The 26,075-nt window shown below is 37.7% G+C and overlaps 1 protein-coding gene across 1 annotated transcript in view; it reads right to left on the bottom strand.

The window, feature by feature from the left end:
- Positions 1-10,436, bottom strand: part of LOC127880654 (solute carrier family 12 member 9-like) — an 80,867-nt gene extending 70,431 nt beyond the window's left edge. The window contains exons 1-4 of the mRNA XM_052427975.1: positions 9,554-10,436; positions 8,604-8,738; positions 4,663-4,797; positions 1,990-2,138 (exon numbers count right to left, since the gene is read on the bottom strand). Of these exons, the coding sequence (XP_052283935.1) occupies positions 1,990-2,138; positions 4,663-4,797; positions 8,604-8,738; positions 9,554-9,896 (762 nt within the window). The 5' untranslated portion in view covers positions 9,897-10,436. The remainder of the gene's footprint in view (positions 1-1,989; positions 2,139-4,662; positions 4,798-8,603; positions 8,739-9,553) is intronic.
- Between the last annotated feature and the right edge of the window lie 15,639 nt (positions 10,437-26,075).

The raw sequence follows: 26,075 nt of genomic DNA, 5'->3' as shown, positions 1-26,075 counted from the left end.
AAACATGAAATTTAAACTTATTGCATTTGTTTCCCCTGTATATAAGAAAGATATAATAGTGTATTACCTTCCCTGTACTGCTTATATTTATATTAATCAACAAAATTTAACATTAACACAATATTTAATATACAAAATATACAAAAATCTCATATTCTGATATTTTTACTGATCCACTTTATTTTACTCAAAGGATGATGTTTCATTGGACTGATAATTATAGATTTAGGATTACAGACCAGTTGCTTCAGTTATATTGTTCAGAGTTCGCCCTGTTGGCTGTGTATGCATTCTTGAGTTATTCATCCAAAAACCATTTTACTATTTCGGGTCACCAAAGATTTGTAGCAAACATTATTGATGTGATACATAACATGTCATTTTGGGTTGACCTCAACCTGATGAACAAAAGAATTAACAGCCAGAAGGAATGGCACATTGCAATATGCATAGTAGCACTAGATGCTTGGAGCCATGTCAAATGAAATTATGTAAATACTCCCTCTACTCACACATTCAGTTACATTCACTTTACTGAACAATCCAGATTAAGGTTTTTAATTAATTATGTAACCATTGAAACCACAATTCTGCTACATGGAAGATGTACAGTACAGGCAACGTGTACTTTGACAAACGCCACTCGTCGCGGTGTTCATTTTACAGTGTTCGCTTACCAAACGACCCCCGCGATGGGTGTTCAGATCAAATATTTGCGGGGGCCGTTTTCCATAAGGTGGACACCAGTGAATCACCGCCGACCCATAATATCTACCGCAGTGTTCATCGTGCTTGCTAGAAATAAAATAATAGAACATAAACATAGGTCGGTACCAATTTGCAGAAAGAATCTACCGTGCGTTTGAATGTTATAGGTGTCATTTGGTGTCTAAAAAAATAACAACGATTACGAACAATCACAATCGATTACCGCATACATGCAAAAATTCCCGTCTCTGTCCATTACCCAATAATCCCAAGATTTCCAATTTCATGCAAATTCTGGTCAATGTTGACGATAAAAATGTGATAATAAATGCAAAAATCACAAACGTTCGCCAAACGTTCGCCATATCTCTAAACTATCAAATGAATTTCGGCATATGTTTCTATTTAAAGATTTGATGAAATAAGCACCCAATCAGAAAAGGTGTATTCCAACATTCGTAAGTCACATGACCCCTAGTGCGCGCGTAGTGTAGAGTTCAGGTTTTGTTAAAAATTGTAGCCACAAATAAATGCATGTATATATGCCTATGATATTTTCATTTTCTTTGTTCTGAACCATAAAAAGCGCGCGAAAATTGGCGTGGGTGTATTTATTTTTTACACAAAATCTTCGTAGCGTAGACAACATTGGGATCTTTTAATTTCGATTTAAAGTTTCGTAGTGAATTTTTTCTCAAGTACCGGGGTAGCTTCGCGAATGATTGGAATTGACATTTCATCTGAATAAAATAAAAATAAAACACGCTGTAACACTCCATATTTAGATTTCATGCAACATGTACAAGTCATTTTCTGGAAATCGGGAGAAATGAAACCCAATTTTGTGAAAACAAAAGGGCAATTGCATTGATTAACACCATAAAAGTTTATGGTATTGATCATCTAAACGCTTAGTTTTTGTTTCCGACTTAACGTACTGCCCGAGTTTAAGTACGCATAAATGTGCACATAACATCTACATGTACATTAAGTATATGATTTTATTTTGTACATGTACATGTACATTTAAAACGCGTGAATGACCCTCGCAGACAGGTGTTTACGTTGGCTGCTCAGCATCGCGGTGATCACGGGTGTTCCCGTTAACGATAGCGTGCAATCACAGCGATTTCGGGTGTTCACCGAACACCGCGGTCAGTAGCGGGTCCGCCCCCCCCGCGAAATGTCACCCATCGGGAAAATTGAACACCGCGGACACGTGTTTTTGTCAAAGTACACGTTGCCTGTACTGTAGCACATAGTAATATACTTCTCACTTACCAGGACAATCACAACAAGTGTTTTGCCAAATAGTGATCCTCCAACAATGCAAACTAGCAGGCAGAGGAGGAGGACTACAGACGCATACAGGTACTTCCAATAGCAGCCTGAGCACTCTGCAGGCAGACCAGTCCCTGTGGTAACGGAGCCTCAAATAAAAAATTACATACACAATGTAGACATAGTGGTCACTGACCCTGGAATAACAAGTCATTCACAATATAGACATAGTTGCTACTGAGCATGGTTAACTTGTCAATCACAATGTATACCTAGTTTTCACTGAGCATGGATAACAAGTCAATCACCATGTAGACTCATGGTAACTGAACCTCAAATAAAAAGTAAATCACACAGCCTATCTTGTTGCCACTGAGCATAAAATAACAAGTAAATCACAAAGCAGATCTAGTTGTCACGGAGCATGAAATAACAAGTAAATCACAAAGCAAATCTAGTTGTCAGTTGGAATGGAATAACAAGTAAATCACCAAGCAGACCTAGTTGTCACTGAGCATGGAATAACAAGTAAATCAAAAGCAGATATAGTTGTCACTGAGCATGGAATAACAAGTCAATCACCAATTAGACCTAGTGGTAACTGAACCTGGAATAAAAGGTTAGTCACAAAGCAGATCTAGTTGTCACTGAGCATGAAATAACCAGTAAATCATCTCAAAGCAGATTTAGTTGTCACTGAGCATGGAATAACACGTAAATCACAAAGCTGATCTTGTTGTTACTGAACATGAAATTACAAGTAAATCACAAAGCAGATCTAGTTGTCATTGAGCATGAAATAACAAGTAAATCATCAAGTAGATCTAGTTGTCATTGAGCATGGAATAACTAGTAAATCACAAAGCAGACCTAGTTGTTACTGAGCATGGAATAACAAGTAAATCACAAAGCAGATCTAGTTGTCCCTGAGCATGGAATAACAAGTAAATCACAAAGCAGACCTAGTTGTCAATGAGCATGGAATAACAAGTAAATCAAAAACAGATATAGTTATCACTGAGCATGGAATAACAAGTAAATCACAAAGCAGATCTAGTTGTCACTGATCATGGAATAACAAGTAAATCACAAAGCAGACCTTGTTGTAACTGAGCATAGAATAACTAGTAAATCACAAAGCAGACCTAGTTGTCACTGAGCATAGAATAACTAGTAAATCACGAAGCAGACCTTGTTGTCACTGAGCATGGAATAACAAGTAAATCACAAAGCAAACCTAGTTGTCACTGAGCATGGTATTACAAGTAAAATTAACGATGTAGACCAGTAACATACAATAAAGACCTAACCCTGAGGTTACTGAGCCTAGAATAAAAAGACAATCACAATGTAGACCTATCCCTTATTCTTATAGTATCGGCCCTCGTCATAGTATCATGACTTTAAAAAAACAAACTCAATAATTGCTGGAAAGTTGATATTTTTTATATTTTTAGAAGTTGTTATTTATTTGATGGTTATCCATGATTATTACAACAATCTTTCTCATGATTTCCAATGTTCATTGGAAAGTAGGTCATGTTTATTCCAGGGTGATGCTATGATTTTTAAATTATGTAACACACAATTATGTTAGTTTGTTTATGGATTAATAGTAGCTTTATCAAATGTTTTATATGCCGCTTATTTCTGAATAAAATGCAAAAATATTTTAAGAACAACATGAGCAAGAGTATGGTTTTTCAATTAAGATATTATTTTTAGAACAAGCACATGCACATAGTAACAAATGTTAGCAACCAATCAGAAGGGCTGATATTATGAGAACCATTATACATGATACCGATTACTACAGGGAGCTAAATCAAGCCAGTATTTTGTCAAAAAAGTGCCGATTTAAATGCAGTTTTCGTTGTTATGTCCAAGAATTCACCTTTAACTATAGATTGAGACATAACATATGCAAGTTTTTGTAATTGTTCACTTTCAAAATTCGTATGTATTTATTAAGAGGGATGATACTACAGATAGAAATGTCACTGAGCATGGAATGAATCAAAATGCAGACCTTGTCCTATTGTCACTAAGACTGAAATAACAAGTAGCATACACAATGTAGACTTATCTATGTAGTCATTGAGTCTGGAATAACAAGTTCATGTAACATTTAATTAAGACCTATCTCTGTAGTCACTGAGCATGGAATAACAAGTAACATATACAGTGCAGTCCTTGTCCTATGGTCCCTGATCCTGTAATAACAAGTAACATACACAATGTAGACCTGCCTATAGGTCACTAAGCCTGGAATATATAGTAACAAGCAATCTAAACCTTTCCTTGTGGTCACTTAGCCTGGAATAACAAGCAACATACACAACATAGACCTATTTTTAAATTCGGGCTTGCTTGGTTGGGACAAATCTTGTATAGTTTGTAGCGCCATCTAAGAATTTGTCTTGAAATAATTTCTTTGGCCTTAGTTAATACACTTAGATTTGGTAAACCAGCTCACCAGCAAAAGTGTCAATAAGTGAACTGATTCTGGTGATATTACTGAAATACTGGTGATTATGCCAGAAAGTCCAAATAAACAAAGAAACATGTCCATTAACAAGTGACAAAGTTTACATTAGAAAACAAAAAAACTTTCCCTTACTATTGAAATCCAAAAGATTTGAATGCCCATACATATTGTATCTTTCGTCTTACCTCCAGTAGAGAAGTTGTCCAGAATGGCCTCAGTGAAGCCGGTCACATACAGGGCACAGGAAAGAACATTGGCAACATAGAACAGGAACCCTATGCTGCCCCCAAACTCTGGGCCCAGGGCTCGACTGATCATATCTTAATACAAGTCAAGGATTTAACTGTGACATTCTTGATGCACAAAATAATTTTTACATTGAACTTTTAAAAGTACATTCTAGATGCACAAAATAATGTTTACATATCAAATACAATGAAAGGATAAAGGATACAGTTACCACAGCTTGGAATTTCATTTAATAGACAAAGGTATTTATATTACCTGATCTTAATACAAATAGTATTGAGTGTAACTAGAAACTTGTCTTTAATAACTACATCTGAAACAAGGGCTGTTTGTAAAACATGCATGCCCCCCATATGGGCTGTCAGTTGTAGTGGCAGCCATTGTGTGAATACGTTTTTTGTCACTGTGACCTTGACCTTTGACTTAGTGACCTGAAAATCAATAGGGGTCATCTGCCAGTCATGATCAATGTACCTATTAAGTTTCATGATCCTTGGCCTAATTATTCTTGAGTTATCATCAGGAAACCATTCTACTGTTGCGAGTCACTGTGACCTTGACCTTTGACCTGAAAATAAATAGGGGTCATCTGCCAGTCATGATCAATGTACCTATTAAGTTTCATGATCCTAGGCGTAAGCATTCTTGAGTTATCATCCGGAAACCATTTTACTGTTTTGAGTCACTGTGACCTTGGCCTTTGACCTAGTGACCTGAAAATAAATAGGGGTCATCTGCCAGTCATTATCAATGTACCTATGAAGTTTCATGATCCTAGGCGTAAGCATTCTTGAGTTATCATCAGGAAACCATTTTACTATTTCCAGTCACTGTGACCTTGACCTTTGACCTAGTGACCTGAAAATCAATAGGGGTCATCTGCTAGTCATGATCAATGAACCTATGAAGTTTCATGATCCTAGGCCTAAGCATTCTTGGGTTATCATCCGGAAACCATTTTACTATTTCGAGTTACTGTGACCTTGACCTTTGACCTAGTGACCTGAAAATCAATAGGGGTCATCTGCCAGTCATGATCAATGTACCTATGAAGTTTCATGATCCTAGGCCAAAGCGTTCTTGAGTTATCATCCAAAAACCATCTGGTGGACGGACCGACCGACTGACCGACCGACCGACATGTGCAAAACAATATACTCCCTCTTCTTCGAAGGGGGTCATAAAAAGTAACTTAGGAACCATGGAGACAGACAGCAAGTGATAGTGGTATCAGCATGAATTTACTATTTATAACCTAAACAATAGATGTGTTCGTCAGAAACACAATGCCCCCTATTGCGCCGCTTTGAAATTTATTTATTTATTTTTTTTACCTTTGACCTTGAAGGATGACCTTGACCTTGAACTTCCACCACTCAAAATGTGCAGCTAAAATTACCTTTGACCTTGAAGGATGACCTTGACCTTGAAGGATGACCTTGACCTTGAACTTCCACCTCTCAAAATGTGCAGCTTCATGATAACGCCGCTTTGAATTATTTTTTTGCCCTTTGACCTTGAAGGATGACCTTGACCTTGAACTTCCACCACTCAAAATGTGCAGCTTCATTAGAACGCCGCTTTGATTTTTTTTTCTACCTTTGACCTTGAAGGATGACCTTGACCTTGAACTTCCACCACTCAAAATGTGCAGCTTCATGAGATACACATGCATGCCAAATATCAAGTTGCTATCTTCAATATTTAAAAAGTTATGGCCAATGTTAAAGTTTTCGGACGGACAGACGCCATATATTTGACATTTGACCTTGAAGGATGACCTTGACCTTCACCTTTCACCACTCAAAATGTTCAGCTCTATGAGATACACATGCATGCCAAATATCAAGTTGCTATCTTCAATATTGAAAAAGTTATGGCCAATGTTAAAGTTTTCGGACGGACAGACGCCATGAATTTGACATTTGACCTTGAAGGATGACCTTGACCTTGACCTTTCACCACTCAAAATGTGCAGCTCCATGAGATACACATGCATGCCAAATATCAATTTGCTATCTTCAATAGTGAAAAAGTTAAGGCCAATGTTAAAGTTTTTTTCGGACGGACGGACAGACTGACTGACATACTGACATACTGACGGACAGTTCAACTGCTATATGCCACCCTACCGGGGCATAAAAAATAAAAAAAAATCATATAAACCATTGAAATACTGATAAGTAAATAGGAAACCCCCTTATTTATTTGAAAAAAGGGGGCCATGGGCCTTATGGCACTCACCTGAGATCCAAAGGAACTAGACTATTCTGAAAAATTGCGAGCTAATCCATGAAGATTGGACCAAAAAGGTGACTTATAGAGTTTTAACATGTATTTTTTAATGCAACCTTGTGACCAAGTTTTTGATCTTACACGACCCAGTTTTCATGAAGATTGGCCAATAAATTTGGCTAATATAGCGTCAACAAGTTTTTACTATAGCCATATATGGAAAACTGGCCTGCCCCCTAGTAACCGTGCTGTTTTTCACAAACTTGATCGATAAGTCAAAAGAATAAGTGTCCTGACTAAGTTTCATTTAGATTGCACAAAAAATGTCACTTATAGAGTGTAAACCAGGTTTCACTAAAGCCATATAAGGAAAAATGCTCCGCCCCGTGGAGGCAATGTTTTTGAAGAACCATAACCATTATCGAGCTCAGCCAAGTTTAATGAAGATTGGACTAAAAATGTGAATTCTAGGTTTTCCACAGTGATCAAACTCGTGACCTCCCGGTTTCTAGGCAGACACCATATCCATTACGCCACGGAAACCTTGAAGAAATTATTAGAACAAATATTCGAAGTTTCATGAAGATCTGACAAAAACTGTGACTTCCAGAGTGTTCGCAAGGTTTTAATACAACCATACCCGGTATATGGAAAACTTCCCAGCCTGCTGACGGCCATGTTTTTCAATCAACCAAAACCATTTTTGAACTTGTGCAAGATATAATTGGGACACATGTTCTGACCAAGTTGCAGGAAGCTTGAACATAAAATTTGACTTCTAGAGTGTTAACTCTAGAAGCCATATATAGAAAAATGCCCTGCCACCGGGGGGGGGGGGCATGTTTTCCAACAGACTGGAACCAATTTAGAACTCATCAAAGATAACATTAGAACTAATTGTTTGAAGTTTCATGAGGATAAGATCAGACAATAAATGTGACTTCTATCTAGCGTGTTAGCAAGGTTTAACTATAGCCATATGAGGAAAACTGCCACGCCCGGCAGCTATGTTTTTCAACCAACCAGAACAATTTTCAAACATGTCAAAGATATCTTTGGGACACAATCATGTTCTGACCAAGTTTTATGAGGATTGGACAATACATGTGGCCTCTTAGAGTATTAACAAGCAAATTCGTTGAATTGATATCCCCCGCCAATATGCTTCTGGACATAAAAGTGTTATATTTGACACTAAAAAAGCATTTTTTTAAGATACAAAGGGCCATAACTCCGTTATTAACAGATAGTGTACAATGCCATTCGGTGTGCATCATCCTCTTATCCATATACATACTCATACCAAGTTTCAATGAAATCCGCCAAAGCACTTCCAAGATATGGCTCCGGACACAAAAGTGCCGGACGGACGGAAAGACGGACGGACGGACGGAAGGACGGACAACGCAAAACAATATCCCTCCGCCTATAACAAGGTAAATGTTGACAATGCATAACGGATGACGAAAGACCCAAAACAGACAAAAGGGGATCACAAAAGCTCACCATGAGCACATTTTGCTCAGGCGAGCTAAAAAATATGTTTTTCCAAAATTTGCCCTACTCTTATAATTCGTGAATTCCATTTCTGCCGACAACTTGAAAGTGATGCTCGAGTGTTCTACATGCACATAAAGGATACAATATGCTCCGCCTCCCTCAACAGCCCCGTTAGTTGAGATGGCACAGATACTGAACACTGTGAGCAGCAGGATCAGGTAAGCCAGCACCATCATCACCGTGGTGAGCAAGATACCAGACTGACCCACCAGCATCCCTGAAATAAACAGTCAGGGCTCTTGCTGGCTTAAAATTTACTTTCGCCACTCATTTTCGAAATTTTAAATATTTTGTTGCCACTGATAAATTAAGAGCCATTTTGTTACCATTTATAAATAATAGTCTCTAGGTGGACTTTTTTTTAACTTTCAAAGTTTTCCTGCAGTGGATAACACCATCTTAGAATTTTTTTAGTGAATACCCTTCAATAAGCAGACTTTAAAATGAAATTTGATAAGTACTCTGTAAACTTATTTGGATTAGTACTCTGTAAACTTATTTGGATTAGTACTCTGTAAACTTATTTGGATTAGTACTCTGTAAACTTATTTGGATTAGTACTCTGTAAACTTATTTGGATTAGTACTCTGTAAACTTATTTGGATTAGTACTCTGTAAACTTATTTGGATTAGTACTCTGTAAACTTATTTGGATTAGTACTCTGTAAACTTATTTGGATTAGTACTCTGTAAACTTATTTGATATTTGTCCAGATTTTGTTCTGTATTTTTGACCATTTATTTCACAAATTGTGTATGCAAAATAAATCACAACTAGACCAATTTTGTGCAGCATTTGAAAAAAATAATCAATAAAATCACTATTTTACGCCTTCAGCAGAACACTGTGCATAGTATATTCACTGTTTAATGCATGCACTACCATGTAGGAGTATTATATGGAATTTCACAACCATTACAAACCTAAGATTTAATTCATTCATTCCAATATACATAATAAACATGACTTGTGTATACTGACCTGTTCATTCATTCCAATATACATAATAAACATGACTGGTGTATACTGACCTGCTCGCAGGAAGAGCATGGTGCTGAACTGGGAAAGGGCCACCGGACAGAAGACCCCAGCAAACGTTCCCAGGGTGCGCCTCACGTCCCCCGAGCTTGTGTGTTTTGGGGTATAGCTCATGCCCCGGGGCAGTCTCCACACCATTGGAGAGTGGATAAGGGGCACACTGTCCCCAGTCTCCTGGCTCTCACTGACATCAGGGAGACTCCCACTGAGGTCAGACAGCCGCCCCTGGCTGCCATACACCTCTGCACTCTCTACATCCACCAGGCGACTTGTCTCAACATCACCGTTAGACGCCATCACTGATGGTTCATCAAACTGAATATTCCAGTCAGACATTTAAAAAAGTTTTAAATAATGTACAGTCCAACAAATATCTACCACCAATAATACATCAGTACTGCTGATTACTCCCAGATGTTCAGTCACTTCTTTCAAAAAAACATTGCACCTGGTTTAACACCACAGTGAGATAGTTACACTTATGTTGTTGTTTTTTGGGGGGCACTGTCTTTAATTGTTGATTTTCACAGCATCCTTTATTGATGTAAGACTGTTATCACCTGACGTATCACATGGTCCTTTTATCACCAATGATGAAATTGTTATTCAACTTTTTGCCCTACACCAGATTGTCGGATAACTAGAAATAAAATCCATGAATATATGTATCCCAATAAAAACCACAACACAAAAGCCAAACACAGAAAAAAAAATAAAAAAATTATAAGGCAAATTATCAATAGCCAAACATTCCTTGTTGGTGACTATATTTAGATAATGTTGACAATTCATATACCGACAATTCATATACCGGTATTCTATACCACAGTACACTGTTTACTGCACTTGAATCAGAGTCACATGCTGGGTTAAATCGAGGCCAAGCACACCCACCAACCATTCAGCTCAACACAAAGCTCAAATAACTTGATGCAAATAACTGTCCACAAATTCACTTACTGCGATTAAAGGTAGTACTTGCATTTTGTTTTAATGGGCAATTATAAATGTGATTCCACATACAGAGGGAGACAATTAAAGCAGAAATGTTCATTTTAAAGTATGTTATAGATCCTACATACTGAAGTTAAACCTGGAAGAGGGACTTAGTTTACTTCTCATCTGATGGTTCACCAAATACCAATTATACTAAAGAGATAATGAAATAAATAAATGTAGCATGGTCTGCTTCTTATACTGTTGATCAACAAGACCATACACTGATTCACCTATCATTAACCCTTTGACACTCAGAAGCAAAGTGAAAATGGCTATGTGCAAACAGCATAAAACCAGAACAGCCTGCAAGTAACTCACAGTCTGTTAAGGTTTTATGCTGTTTGCTGCTCATCAGTAACGAAGGGTTAGAACTGAAACCTTTAAAACATGGATCTAGTAAGAAAGGCCTTTAATAAAATTTAATTTAACTTTCTGAGGGACTAAAAATGCATGCCAATAGTATCTATTAAAGTGTTAAAGGGACTGTCAACCACGAATGACAAACAAGAAAAGTTCTAAAATACCGTATTCTTTTACAATAATTAGTTTATTTGGATTAAAATTTCACGACTGGTATATTACATTACTTGAAAAAAGTTCATATTTTCAGTATATTCGGTAATAAAATTTCGCGATGTGAAATCGAAAGTACATCGCGAAAATAGGTGACATAACGATATACACACTATAAATAACGCAGGTAGATTGATCATTTTATATATAAAATATAAACAATTCACTACGCAATAATGCACAATTTGCATTCCTGGGTTTACCACGTGCCGATGATGATCAATCTACAGGCGTTATTTATAGTTAACTAGTAGTTACCTGGTTGACATACATTTACCCAGTAAAATTTATTACCGAATATACTTAAAAACTTAAAACTTAACAACTTGTTTCAAGTAATGTAATATACCAGTCGTGATATTTAAATCAATATAAACTAATAATTGTCAAAAAATACGGTATTTTACAACTTTTATTTTCTTCATCGTCGTGGTTGACAGTCCCTTTAAAGGGTTAAGCTGTGTGTGCTCATATCAATGTGACAATGACAAGAGGAATCCAGTTCAAACCAGAGTAAAATGAACTGTGAGCTGTTGAAGGAAGTTATGACAAATACTGTTGACAAATGAACACAACACTTTGGGATTGTGTTTCACAGTGACCACTGTTGCTCGAACAATGTTTCACATGATGAAAAAGTTCAGTTCACTTAAGACATTGCAAGAGTTTGTTTTTCAATTTAAAAAGTGACAGTGAAAGAAGTTGATTTGTCAATAATATGATGTAGTAATTGGGCATTTAAAGAACTTTTCTTGAAATAAATAATCATATAAACCTGCAAACTTTGTTTGTATTGGAGTTGTGACCACATTTTGAAGGTTTAAGAATTACTGAATACCTTCATACTAACATAGTTTAAATAAACAATATCAATGTTTACATTAGTATTTAATAAACCCCAATAGCATAGTAGGATAAATACTTGAAAACTTGCATTTAACAAAGGAGAGTAGGTACATTTCAATACTGATAGATAATACAAGGCATATAATATGCTGTACATAATTGACTGAATATAAGGAACTGAACATATTAATCATGAAGACCAAAACTAACATTTTAATTATCCTAGGCATAAACATTCACAGATTGGAAATATTAGTTCATGACATATGACCTTGAATTGTGATCTTCAGCTTTCAGTGAGGAGCGATACAAATTGTATATGACACATCAACTGGTTATGGTGAATAATTCATTCTGATAACATCAGCATTCTCACATTTATTAAAGTTATTAAAAGAGAAGAAATGATAATCCAAGACCCGTGACTTTTATTTTTTTCTTTAGCCTTTAACCAAGGAGTATATGACACACTTATGGCACGTAGTAAACAAGGGCTGTTTGTAAAACACGCATGCCCCCCATATAGGCTGTCAGTTGTAGTGGCAGCCATTGTGTGAATACGTCTTTTGTCACTGTGACTGTGACCTTGACCTTTGACTTAGTGACCTGAAAATCAATAGGGTCATCTGCCAGTTATAATCAATGTACCTATGAAGTTTCATGATCCTAGGCCTAATTATTCTTGAGTTATCATCAGGAAACCATTTCACTGTTTCCAGTCACTGTGACCTTGACCTTTGACCTAGTGACCTGAAAATCAATAGGGTCATCTGCCAGTTATAATCAATGTACCTATGAAGTTTCATGATCCTAGGCCTAATTATTCTTGAGTTATCATCAGGAAACCATTTCACTGTTTCCAGTCACTGTGACCTTGACCTTTGACCTAGTGACCTGAAAATCAATAGGGGTCATCTGCCAGTCATGATCAATGTACCTATGAAGTTTCATGATCCTAGGCGTAAGCATTCTTGAGTTATCATCCGGAAACCATTTTACTGTTTCGAGTCACTGTGACCTTGACCTTTGACCTAGTGACCTGAAAATAAATAGGGGTCATCTGCCAGTCATGATCAATGTACCTATGAAGTTTCATGATCCTAGGCGTAAGCATTCTTGAGTTATCATCCGGAAACCATTTTAGTGTTTTGAGTCACTGTGACCTTGACCTTTGACCTAGTGACCTGAAAATTAATAGGGGTCATCTGCCAGTCATGACCAATGTACCTATGAAGTTTCATGATCCTAGGCGTTCTTGAGTTATCATCCGGAAACCATCTGGTGGACGGACCGACCGACTGACATGAGCAAAACAATATACCCCCTCTTCTTCGAAGGGGGGCATAATAATAATCCTTTAGAAGTACTATACAACACATCAAAGCATTACAAAGTTACAGACCAACAAGAAGTCAACAAGTGTGAGACTGTCTTTTCAACAAGGAGCATGGAAGTAATGTTTCACACATGATCTGGTCTAGCAGAAAAAAATCCCAAAATTATAATTAAATGTTCCCAGACTTCAAAAAGTTACAGAGTTGAAACGCTGACTTTTTATGAATGGTCGACAATTACATGTATTTTGCATCAAGCGAGCAAAGATGACCCTTGTCTGCTCAACTGACTCCTAAGATTTTTACATTATAAGTTTAAATATTATTTAATAAGGAGATTGAGGTGAAGTCAAAGGGAATGAAAATTCTGTGTAATGATTTCTATCAGATTAACATAGCAGGATGACAAACAGCCATAGAAATAAATGTTAAATTGAACACAACAAAATTTCTAAAAATGTTATTCAACTTAACATAGCAGCTGTTAAATGATGCATATTCAACAATAACAGTATTAATTAGTTTCATTTCCGTGATGCTCTTCATTTTGTTTCCTGATTCCTGTGTAAAATGCTGGCAATTGTGTGTGTGTGTGTGTGTGTGTGTTTGTGCAATCTTTTGACTTTTGCAATTTGGTCAGCACTTTTACAGTGTCTTTGAATGAACTTCAATAAACAACACTTTAGGTCACGATTTATTTTTACAAGTAATTTGCCAGGAAACTTGATCTTCCTTAACCATTCAGAAACTGGCCTTCTGATTTAAATCCACAAATTGTTCGAATTAAGTGAATCTAGTAATGAGCCCTGGGACATTCTGATCCACGGAAATCTGAAGATTTGAAGGAAAACAAGCAAATTCGTTGAATCGATATCCCCCGCCAATATGCTTCTGGACACAAAAGTTTTATATTTGACACTCAAAAAAGCATTTTTTCAAGATACAAAGGGCCATAACTCAGTTTTTATCCGATGGTGTACAATTCCATTTTGCGTGCATCATCCTCTGATCCATATATATATATATATACTCATACCAAGTTTCAATGAAATCCGCCAAAGCACTTCCAAGATAAGGCTCCGTACGGACGGAAAGACAGACGGACGGACAATGCCAAAGCAATATCCCTCCGCCTATGGCGGGGGATAATAACATCCTAACAAGGGCTGTTTGTAAAACATGCATGCCCCCCATATGGGCTGTCCGTTGTAGTGGCAGCCTTTGTGTGAATACGATTTTTGTCACTGTGACCTTGACCTTTGACCTAGTGACCTGAAAATCAATAGGGGTCATCTGCGGGTCACGATCAATGTACCTATGAAGTGTCATGATCCTAGGCAAAAGTGTTCTTGAGTTATCATCCGAAAATCATTTTACTATTTCGGGTCACTTTGACCTTGACCTTTGACCTTGTGACCTCAAAATCAATAGGGGTCATCTGCAAGTCATGATCAATCTACCTATGAAGTTTCATGATCCTAGGCGTATGCGTTCTTGAGTTATCATCCGAAAACCATTTTATTATTTCGGGTCATGGTGACCTTGACCTTTGACCTAGTGACCTCAAAATCAATAGGGGTCATCTGCAAGTCATGATCAATCTACCCATGAAGTTTCATGATCCTAGGGGTATGCGTTCTTGAGTTATCATCCGGAAACCATTTTACTATTTCGGGTCACCGTGACCTTGACCTTTGACCTAGTGACCTCAAAATCAATAGGGGTCATCTGCAAGTCATGATCAATCTACCCATGAAGTTTCATGATCCTAGGCGTATGTGTTCTTGAGTTATCATTCAAAAACCATTTTACTATTTCTGGTCACCGTGACCTTGACCTTTGACCTAGTGACCTCAAAATCAATAGGGGTCATCTGCGAGTCATGATCAATGTACCTATGAAGTTTTATGATCCTAGGCGTATGCGTTCTTGAGTTATCGTCTGACAACCACCTGGTGGACGGACCGACCGACCGACAGACCGACCGACAGACCGACATGAGCAAAGCAATATACCCCCTCTTCTTCGAAGGGGGGCATAAAAATATCATGATGACAATCGTTCTCACCAAGTTTCATGAAGATTTAACAATTCACCCAAGATGAATTAATACTGCCCTTAAATTTCCAGTACACATGTACATAAGGAAGATATCACTTCTACTACTTTAAATGATTTGAAATGAGAATAGCTGGACAAAGGAGTCCATGCAATTAGTTGCCCCATTTACAGGTTGTGCAAAGTTGATGATTGAAATGGACAGTCAGGATCCATTAGACTTCTTGAAATTGTTCAAAGATGATGCCTTAATTAATTGCTTTGTGCTATTTAACGATGCCTCAGCAAGGTTAAATGGCCCATCTTAACAACACTCAAGAATAAGGAAATGGGAAGATGTAACCTCTGCTGAAATAGAAGTTTTTCTAGCACTTGCAATAAATATGGGGCTCGTTTATAGGTCAGATATGGAATCTCTGCCGTTCAATAATAATTTAAATTAATTTTTTATTTCAAACAAATATTTGTGAACAAAATATTGATAAAAATGTACAAGGGAGTAAAAAGATAATGAACATAACTGGTTTTGTTACCATTAAGTTTGAAAAACTTAATACACCTGTAAATGTTAAAAAAAATCAGCATTTTAAAAATACCATCATAATTTTGAATCCATGACAAATTAATTTTTAAAAATATTGTTCATTCATACCCTATTGTCTTCATAATAAATCAAATGCAAATCAAATATCTTTTAAATAGTAGTGAGGCTTATCAGTAATAATACCGGAACACACAAAACAGATTAAGGCTTCAATATAATAATTAAACTTGTTTCAATACATCAATAACACAACATTAATACTCAAGAGTGTATGTTGATATTTGCTAATGCCAAATTATACAAAGCTCTTGTGCGCCCACATCTTGAATATCGGAAAACAGTTTGGTATCCTTACCTACAGAAAGAAATTGACAGTATTGAGGATGTTCAGAGGCGTTTTACAAGATTAGTTCCAGGCCTTCAAAACATGAACTACAACGCTCAATTGAAGATATTAAAACTTCCCAGCCTTTCCCATAGATGTAGAAGAGGAGGTATTATTCAGTGTTATAAAATCATAAATCAAGATGATATACCATGTGAGCGTTTTTTTGTCCTTCAACACATCGAAAACTTGAGGACACTGTTTCAAACTTGCCAAACCAAGATGTGAGACAAATTTTTTAGCTGAAAAGTTCCTCATGAAGAATCATTTCTGAATGGAATAATTTACCTTACCTTACGAAGTAGTCTCTGCTTAGTGCTTAGTCATTAAATATTTTCAAAAACAGACTTGACCAACTGTGGGATATTGATGCTGTGTACATGGTCTAACCAGTGTTATCTCAATTGAGATATTGGATTTACCAAATATCACTAGATTTTTTTGTATATGAAGAATGTTTTAAAAACTGTAAGTACTAAAGAAGTCCAGTCATCATTAGATAACAAAGACGTAGGCTTAAAAGGATCCTGATCATTACTTACGAGCCTAACAACAATTCTACGGTATTTTACTGTATAAACCTGGCAGATGAATGCCCGAGAGCAATGACCATTACATTTGAGTTATTGGGTAAATTACCATGCATACCTGTAATGTACAATAGTTTGAACCAATTAACATTGGCTTATAATGCCCAAGTAAAAATGCATTCCAAAAATTGCTCCGAAATATGTTGGGTACACAAGATCGTTGTGATAATCTCAGATGCATTCAAGGCTTTTTCTTGGTTGAAAAAAGTGCACGGCCTTCCATTTCGGGGAATAACTAATGGACAAATCTGAGAAAGGGGAAAACAATCCCAAAGTTAGCTTGAAATTGAGGGAAAATTGCATAATTTTAAAGAAAGTTTCTTTGGGGTAGGGGCCTTAATCTTGGGGGAAGGGCCCTTTCAAAAGTAAACAAGGAAAAAAGACCTGCTAACACTATCAGTGCCAGTGGTATGTATTTATTATATTAAAAAATAACCATAAAATAAAAGATAAAAATAAGAGCCGTTTAATGTTGTAAGCTCGTAACTACGTACAAATATTAAAATATACATAATTTCTACCTTAAGTAGGTACAACCTTGTGTGCCGAGAGTGTTTACAAACAGTCTGGTACCCAGTATAAAGGTTACATTATACTATATATTTGTAGTTGCGATTTGCCAACCATACTCTTTAAACAATATCGTTTTGATTTATTGGAAGGCATGCTTTCAATTAAGGACATTTGCATTGTTATTCTCGAATCGACCTATGTTCGTGGAAAGCATTGATGTTTATAAAGACATCAATATTATGTTTTGAAATTGAAGACTACAACAGGAAACCACAGGTATTGGGCGCGTGGCCAAGTCGCTTTAACCACTGGGGGCTGACGAGGTATAAGCGTAGTCCGTTTCGCTACGAAGTCGGGTATATGTTTTTCTACGAAAACATTGTGTACATACACATGACATCGAAGAACGGATTAGTGGAAATTTGTGTTTAAAACAGGTAAGATTATGCTTTTGTAATAACAAAACTCTGAATTTAAGCACAATGACATTTCATAGGTCTGTTACATCAAATTATGATTCAACATGTGTCTGGTTTATGCGTTAAACATTAAATTTACCGCTGATTATCAAACCGAAGTCAAGTTTTATTTTACAAAAATGCAATTAAGGTTTACAACTATGTTTAATTGACACAATTTTACAATTTCCATATTGATGTATGTATCGTTAAGCCACTGGTGTGTTCAGAAATGTATAGGGTGACCCAGTTGTCAGAAATAAAGGCTAAATAGTATTATTATGTATGATCGTGTCTCTGACAGCATACGTATATGCCTCGCTACGACAACGCTTTAGAGTGTATGCGTTTCTCACAGAGGACGTATTGGTTATCTCTCAAAGGCGAAATAAAGAACATGTTTTTTAAAATACAGAGTCATGGAGTGGCTGGATGTTTCCTTTGAGAAAGAGATAGTAACAACGACACAACATGATCCGAAGCGCACAGTCGACATGGTAATGCACATTATTATGATATAAATAAATTCACGACTAGGCCAAAGGAAACGATCAAAATCGAAAATCCATATATAAGACGACAGTTGAGAGTCGAGAACCTATTGTCGTCGGTCTCAATAAAATTTACGCATCTTCACCTTGTGACAATCCCTTATACGTTCTTTTGGACAGAGACCGACGATAGGTTTTTAGCATACGGTATTCTTTATCAAATAACATTCGATGCTCGTTATGTTATCTCGAAACTCTGCTTATGTCAAAGTATATCCCATGTCCCAACTTCGATCCTTCTTTATCTCATACGGATTTTTACATTTTATCTGTCAAAGCGATTTTCTTGAAAATCGGTTACCGCCAACTAATTTTTAGATGAATTTCATGTTCGTATACATGATTTTACCGGTAAAATCAACACCTGTAACAGCCGTAAGGTGTGGAAAGTAGGTACCCAATGGCACAAATCCGCAATTTCCTAATCAATGTATTGTTGTTAAGGCTTGACAGTGGGTTTCTGTCACAGGTTATTGTTTACTGTGTACATGACGGCCGGTAAATTTACCTCGTGTTACAATGTGGTTAAGGTCCGGTCTCACTATGATGCCGGCGGAGCCCCGGTGCGTGATCAGGCATCTACCGGGATGAACCGGGGCCATACCGGGATGAACCGGTGCTCCACCGGGATGAACCGTAGACGACCGGGGACAACCGAGGCTCCACCGGTAAAATATTAAAATGTTTAATACCTCCGAGATGAACCGAGATGAATCCAAAAAATAAATTAAAAAAATTCTCATATTATATTCATTATATCAGAATGTTTAGTTTTTTTTGGATGAAAAAAGTTGTTTTATGACATATTGATAGTGTTAAAGTGACTTGGCCACGCGCCCAATACCTGTGCAGGAAACTTGCGCAAATGCAGGTTACAATTAACTATAAAGTAGAAAAAAAAACGTTGAACAAACATTGATATTTGATGCGTGTCAGATTCTTTCTGACATTAACATGAAAGTACTTTGTTCTTAAATGCTTTCTGCTGAGGATGCTTTTTTTAAGAAAATGAATAGTAATGACGTGCTACATGTAAAATTTACTCTCTTTTTTATACAAAATTTGACGGTTTTAAATAAATTTACAGTAGGATTGGAAGTATTATATTGTGACCTTCGAAAGACTGGCTATCGCCACAGTCTAAAAGTATGTGTGTGTTTTTAATAAGGCGATGGAAGGTTGGTAGATCGTTACAGGCACCACTTATGTAACCCCAGCTTGTACCATACGGGCAACACATTTATCACACAGTTTACACCACAGATAACGAATGCTTGCCACGCCACCAAAATCACCCGATCCAAATATCATTAAGTATGCTTGAGCCTAGATGCACATGGGTGCTGATGCGGGTGTCGGTCAACTCGTACCTAAGTCAACTCGCACGGTAGTCAACTCGCATGTTTTGTGGTCAACTCGCACGTGTTTTTTTTGTCAACTCGCACTTTTTGAAGTCAACTCGCGAACCTGTACACAACTTTAAAATGTTCAATTTATGACAATATCTCCATTCCTTTCCTTTAGCAGGACATAGATTTGTGAGCATATTGACCAAAGACCTATAAAATACAATGTATAGGCCTTAAATTGAATGCATGAGTCATACCCAGTGCCACTCTGTTAGTATTTGCATACTAGTATATGCCTCCGCAGTTTACTTAGTCTATTGCTAGCGCTCACCACATGCACGCGCACTATCAAGTTGCCTGATAATATATTTATTATGGATGTATAATAAACTTATAAACCTTACGTGTAGTTTATTAAGTACACCATAAATAGCTGATAATTGGATTAATCCGTTCGGACAGTTTCAGATGATGTTAAATAGCTAGACTCCTCATCTAACTTGACATGCCAAAAAGCATTTTTGACATCGCATTTACTGAATACTTTTGCTTGTGAAAGCTCTGGTAATAAATCTTCAACCACTGGCATCAAGATCAAGTAGTGGCTACGCTTCAACGCTTTGTTAAGGGATTTAGGATCGATGCATTGACGAATCTTTCCAGAAGCACGTTTCACAATTACCAAACTAGATAACCAGTCAGTGGGGGTGTCAACTTTCGCAATTGTCCCATTATTCTCAAGTTTATCTAGCTGCTTTTTGAGCTCAAGTTTCAATAATAACGGCACGCGTCGTACAGACATTTTCACTGGTTGAACAGTATCATCAACGTTCAAATGAAGTGGCTTAGAAAATTCATCTTCACCGATGAAAACTGTTGAAAATTTCTGTTCAATATCATGCATTGACAACCAATCAGAGTCGTCCACAGAGCATATATGTTTTGATAGTGAATTTTTACCAAGTGCATTTCTTGGATTGCTTCTGCGCCCAGTAGCGTGGTCACATCTTTATCAATCACACAAAATTCAACATTGTACCTAGCATGTGTCTTTGGATTTTTTATCATTAATTTGCATTTCCCTTCAGCTTTGATCACTGATTTGTCATACATTCTCAATTTTGAGTCAGTCAGTGCATTGAATTTCAACTCCTGTGATTAGTGACCGTGGAATGATATTTGTTGTCGAGCCCTAATCTAGTTAGAATTTAATTGTTTACCCGAGTTTCGCTAATAATATGTTTGCATACATTTTGTTCTGAAAACACCTTCCTGCGTTTAGTGTTAATATGTCAACGCAATTCCCATCATCTGAAAGGTAACATTGTTTCACATGGCTTATGTGATTTGATTTTCTGGCTGAGCGACATTCTGACGCACAATGATTAAGCTTTCCACCTTTTCGGCACTTTACTCCAAAGGCCGGGCACTTGTTTGGCATGCAATTTGTTCCACAATAAGGATATTTTTTTGGCGGCTGACTTTGGTCCTCTGTGATTGCTTTGCTTGTATTAGTGGATTTTTTTATTTCACCATCCCTTATCACCCAATTCGCAATTTTCTACTTTTCGCATAAATCTTGTTACCAAGTGATCGATGGATTCATTATGTGACTGACGAATATTTCTAAATTTGCATCGTTCAAATTCTTTGTTTTTCTATGGATTAAAATATTTCGTCAATTGGCGTCTTCTTACTTTTATTCATCATCTGAAAATTCCAACGTTTGATACATGTCGAATACGTCGTCGCCAGTGTAATGTAGAAGAATGGCGTTACTTTGTTTATTTTTTGCTGTCGATACTTAATCCAACGAATGCATTTTCAAGTTTAGATAAGTATCTTGTCCATCGTACACCAATGGAACTTTCCTCCCCGTACATGTCAAATGTTTCAAACGGAGTTTATCCAGTTATTTGTTTAAATTATACACGTTTATCCGATATGTTGCAAATTTATAGAATTTATCTTCGTCGCCAATCTAATGTTGCTTTATTTATTATTATTAATGTATAGACACTTATTTAAAGGGATTGTTAAAACAAGAGCCATCAGGGATTGATTTTTCATGAGTTCATTCACTACCGCTATCAAAGAGCAACTAACAAACAATTATACAAACGTATAAATTACCAACAGATTCTATTCGCAGTAGGCGGGGCTTATCAGGCATCGCTGACCATTACACATGCCTTTTTACAATGCGTGGCCTATAGTGCCATATCGCAAACTGAAAATCCATATCTCAGGCAAATAACTCATACCCTGAATCGTCAAGGAAACCAGGCAACGCGGGCACTTATTACGAATTGCATCATTTTCCATGTTTTGATTTGCCGCACACTTTCCAAGTTCATTAAAAGTCTCCAAAGTATGAGAAGCGTTTGGTACCCGCATGTTTATCGAGTATTAATTTAGCTATTGGAAATAATTGCGACCGGAATGAGCTTAGAGTAATTAATACAAACATAGTGATCGAATTTCACATGTAATACAAAGTTTATACATTAGGGAAAAGCAGGCCAGGGATGTAAAGGTGCATGAGCTGTAGTACCTGCTTGTCCAGAGTGAAATCTCTATATACGAACAAAAGCTGCGGTCCTTTCATTTTGCCTTCATCATGCAATTTAAAAAAGAATATGAAATTATGAGAAAAAACATCACGGTATGGAACCAATTAATAATGAGTGAAAAAGATGCGCTTATATGAGTATCCAAGATATGTTCACACTTCTTTGTGTGAACACTGGCCCTCACACACATTTGCTCTCAATATATTTTAGCAGAACATTACAAATATTATTCTTCGCGTATATTACCGTTCATCATGTTTACAATTTCATCATAAAACATGCATGACAATAACATATCAGAAATATATTAATAATCACAAAGCAAAAAACAAACAACAACAGCATATTTATATAATAAATTAATAATACACAATCCAAACACTATGGATCTAATAATGTGTAATTAAGCATAGACGGACATATGGGCTCCCGGGCAAATGCCCATCATGACACTCACCTTCCCAATAGTATAGTCGGAAAAGTACGGAATCCAGATATATAGTGCCATCTATAAGCTAGCCCTTCTTTCATCAAGGGCGACACTAGACACACGAAGCGATACACGATATTTTGCGCGACAGTCGCGTCGACGCACGATGTTTTGCGCGACAGTCTCGGCGACGCACGATATTTTGCGCGGCAGTCGCGGCGACGCACGATATATTTAACATGATTTATCGCCCTTGTGTAGGTAGCCCAAAAGGCGATATATAATGTTAAATATATCGTGCGTCGCCGCGACTGCCGCGCAAAATATCGTGCGTCGCCGCGACTGTCGCGCAAACTAGATCGTGCGTCGCCGCGACTGTCGCGAAAAAAGGGCGAGATTATAGATCACACTATCCGGATTCCGTAGAAAGGCCCTCGCGCGGTAAAGGTTATATACACTACAAATCAGAAGTTGACTTTTTTAAATTTGGCGATGATCAATTTACCCGGTATGCCAAAAGATATTTTCACAAATCTTTTGAATGAAGCATGCAAAGAATGTCGGCCTTTCTGGACACATGCCTTTCCGATAGATTTTGCATCGGCTGATCATTGACTGGCTACACCAAGGAGCAATGTATATATATATATACGCATGCTTCACGATGGGCACTAACATTCAAAGGCCGCCTTGCTTGAATTCTTTATCTTGCCTTTTCTAGTATTACTGCGAGGTTGATAACGTGTAGTGTATTAGGTGCTTCACGATATTAACAAATAGGGTAATGTATTCAAATCCAGTTGTTTTTATGTATTCTCGATATTATAATTATACGCAATAACATAAGGCATAACATATACGCATTTTTTTACAACTAATTTCCTTTATTTTCTTGAAAATGTGCTTGGAATAACCTTAACTTTAATTTTGTCACGTCACAATAACCGTTACCGTTTGATTTGTCATTAAGAAATATTGCATGTGGTGTTTCGGTGGGTACGTTGTACGAACGACTTGATAGTGTAATGTTCAGCTTAGCTTTCTATCCAAGGTTTTGACCTTTATTGACAATTTATCAGCAGCCAATAAAACGCATTCAGGTGGAGTTCAGAATCATAAAAGTACTTTGTGAAACGTAAGTAGTGTAGCGCGCGGGCCGCCGACTACCTGAGACCGCCACCGAGCGCTATGTGCGCGGCCTCACAATGCCGATGTTCCTTCAGAAACCCTCGGAAGACCAATTACAAAATAACAATGTAATTATAATTCTCCTTAGGCTACATGCCTTCTGATTATGAACTTAAAATAATCGAGTCGCTTCAGATATATACAATGCGACCAAAGAGGGGACTGATGCCTTCAACGAATCCTCCGGCTTCCGTGAAGCTACTGGTTACCGCCTCCGTGAGGCTACTGGCTTCCGCGAAGACACTGGCTCACGTCACCCCAAGGCCTTAGGTGAAGCTTCCGTCACTGCCTTGTACGACGTCCGTAGTATCCAACACTCTGAAAACCCTCTCCAAGAAACAGGAACTCTGCAGCCCGGGCAGCACCGTTTAAAGCTTGCAGCCAACGTAAATACCCAACTGCTCCAGAATACTGTTCTTTTAGAGTAACGTCCCTTTTCTTCAGATGTTGATCCGCTCGCATACACCGGAGGACTGCCTACTCAGGTGTGTGTATTTGAGATTTATTTACAGGTCGTCCAGCGTCTTCTCGACTACAGATGTATCGACCTGCCCCTGTGACCCTTCAGGGGAGAAAATAAGGTCATATTATACATCATAGCACGATGGCCAATGAGACCTTAATGTGACTAGATGCTTTTTTTTTTTATAATGGATTATGTAGTGGTTTGCCTTTTATCAAAATGGTTTTTGCAGTATTCCTATTATCTCTAGATTATCATTATCCTTATTGGCATTAATGTTAATTCCTTATAGTTTGTGTGTGGTTTTTGTGCTCTCCGCCCCAAGAGGTGTTAGTGGGGGCTCGAGCGGGATACAAAGGGCGCCCCGATTCCAGAGGCGCCCCTGGTTCTTTTAAGTGCCCGGTGTACAGCACCGATACACTGCACCCCCGTTTAACGTCCCTCGCGGAGGACTTGTTAGTACATAAACATAGATTAGTACAGATATTACTCTATTGCCCTGTGTCTTGGTGTAAATTCACATGGGCTCTCTCTGTTGTGCTGTTGGATATTGTCAGGTGTTTAATGGTGTTGCAAGGGTCAGAATAGTTTTGAAGTTTAATATAGTAGAAAAGGGGCTGCGTTTGTGTATTGGACCGAGATGACTGGTTGGTTGTTGGTGGTACAGGGAGGACAATATCTGGTTCTACACTTTCTTTCTTTGGGAGACAATTTTCACGCGCCTTTATTTGTTTTCGAGAGAGAGAGAGAGAGAGAGAGAGAGAGAGAGAGAGAGAGAGAGAGAGAGAGAGAGAGAGAGAGAGAGAGAGAGAGAGAGAGAGAGAGAGAGAGAGAGAGAGAGAGAGAGAGAGAGAGAGCGCGCACGTTCTTCTTCCTGTTTATATTGCTAGTGGTTACACAGATGGTAATTATATGTATTAGTGCATTTTGTTCAGGAGGGAATAGATCTGGGATGTTAATGCTGACCATCCCTCTAATTCGATCTGACCCTCATAGTGACAAGGGTAATACGTGCAGGTTAGCAATACAAGGTTTACAATTCAACGTCAAACGTAACAAGGCACAGGCATGCAAGGAAAAAACTTACACTACTCTACAAGAAAACATCACCTACGCTTCAGTAGGGGAAACAACAACAACAAATACCGTCACCATTCTCTTTTTATTTTTGTCACGTTGGGTATGTCATGTCAACGGGGCCAGAGTGCACGGATGTCATGTCAACGGAGCCAGAGTTCACGGGCGAGAGATATCTCTTCCGGCGCGCCCTCTGGCCCAGCCGACACGCTCTACTCAACATGTTTAAGTCTTGTACATATTGGAAAAATGTTAACTAATCACATTTAATTACAACAATATTTACACCTATAGGGGTTGCACTGTGGGTAAATTTGCCCACGTGCGCACTTACTGCGTCTTCCGATCCTGCGTGGAAGTATGTTGTCTGTGTGCTTTTCCCCTACCTTCGTCGTTGTTGCTGATTACAGCTTAAGAGAAGGAAAGCGAGGGTCTCGCGGAACCCTGGGTTTTGTTACCTAGAGCGCTATTTGGTTGTAAAAGAAGGCTTAGAGCTTATCCATAGTGGTCGAAAGGGGCCAAGTGACTTATGTATTGGGGGGGGGGGGGGGGGGACGTACTCTTCCGTCGTTTTAGTATTATTA

This window comes from Dreissena polymorpha, chromosome 5 (genome assembly GCF_020536995.1).
Source record: "Dreissena polymorpha isolate Duluth1 chromosome 5, UMN_Dpol_1.0, whole genome shotgun sequence".
Taxonomy (NCBI): domain Eukaryota; kingdom Metazoa; phylum Mollusca; class Bivalvia; order Myida; family Dreissenidae; genus Dreissena; species Dreissena polymorpha.
The sequence above is the reverse complement of the archived record's forward strand: the minus strand, read 5'-3'. Positions and strand labels throughout refer to the sequence as shown.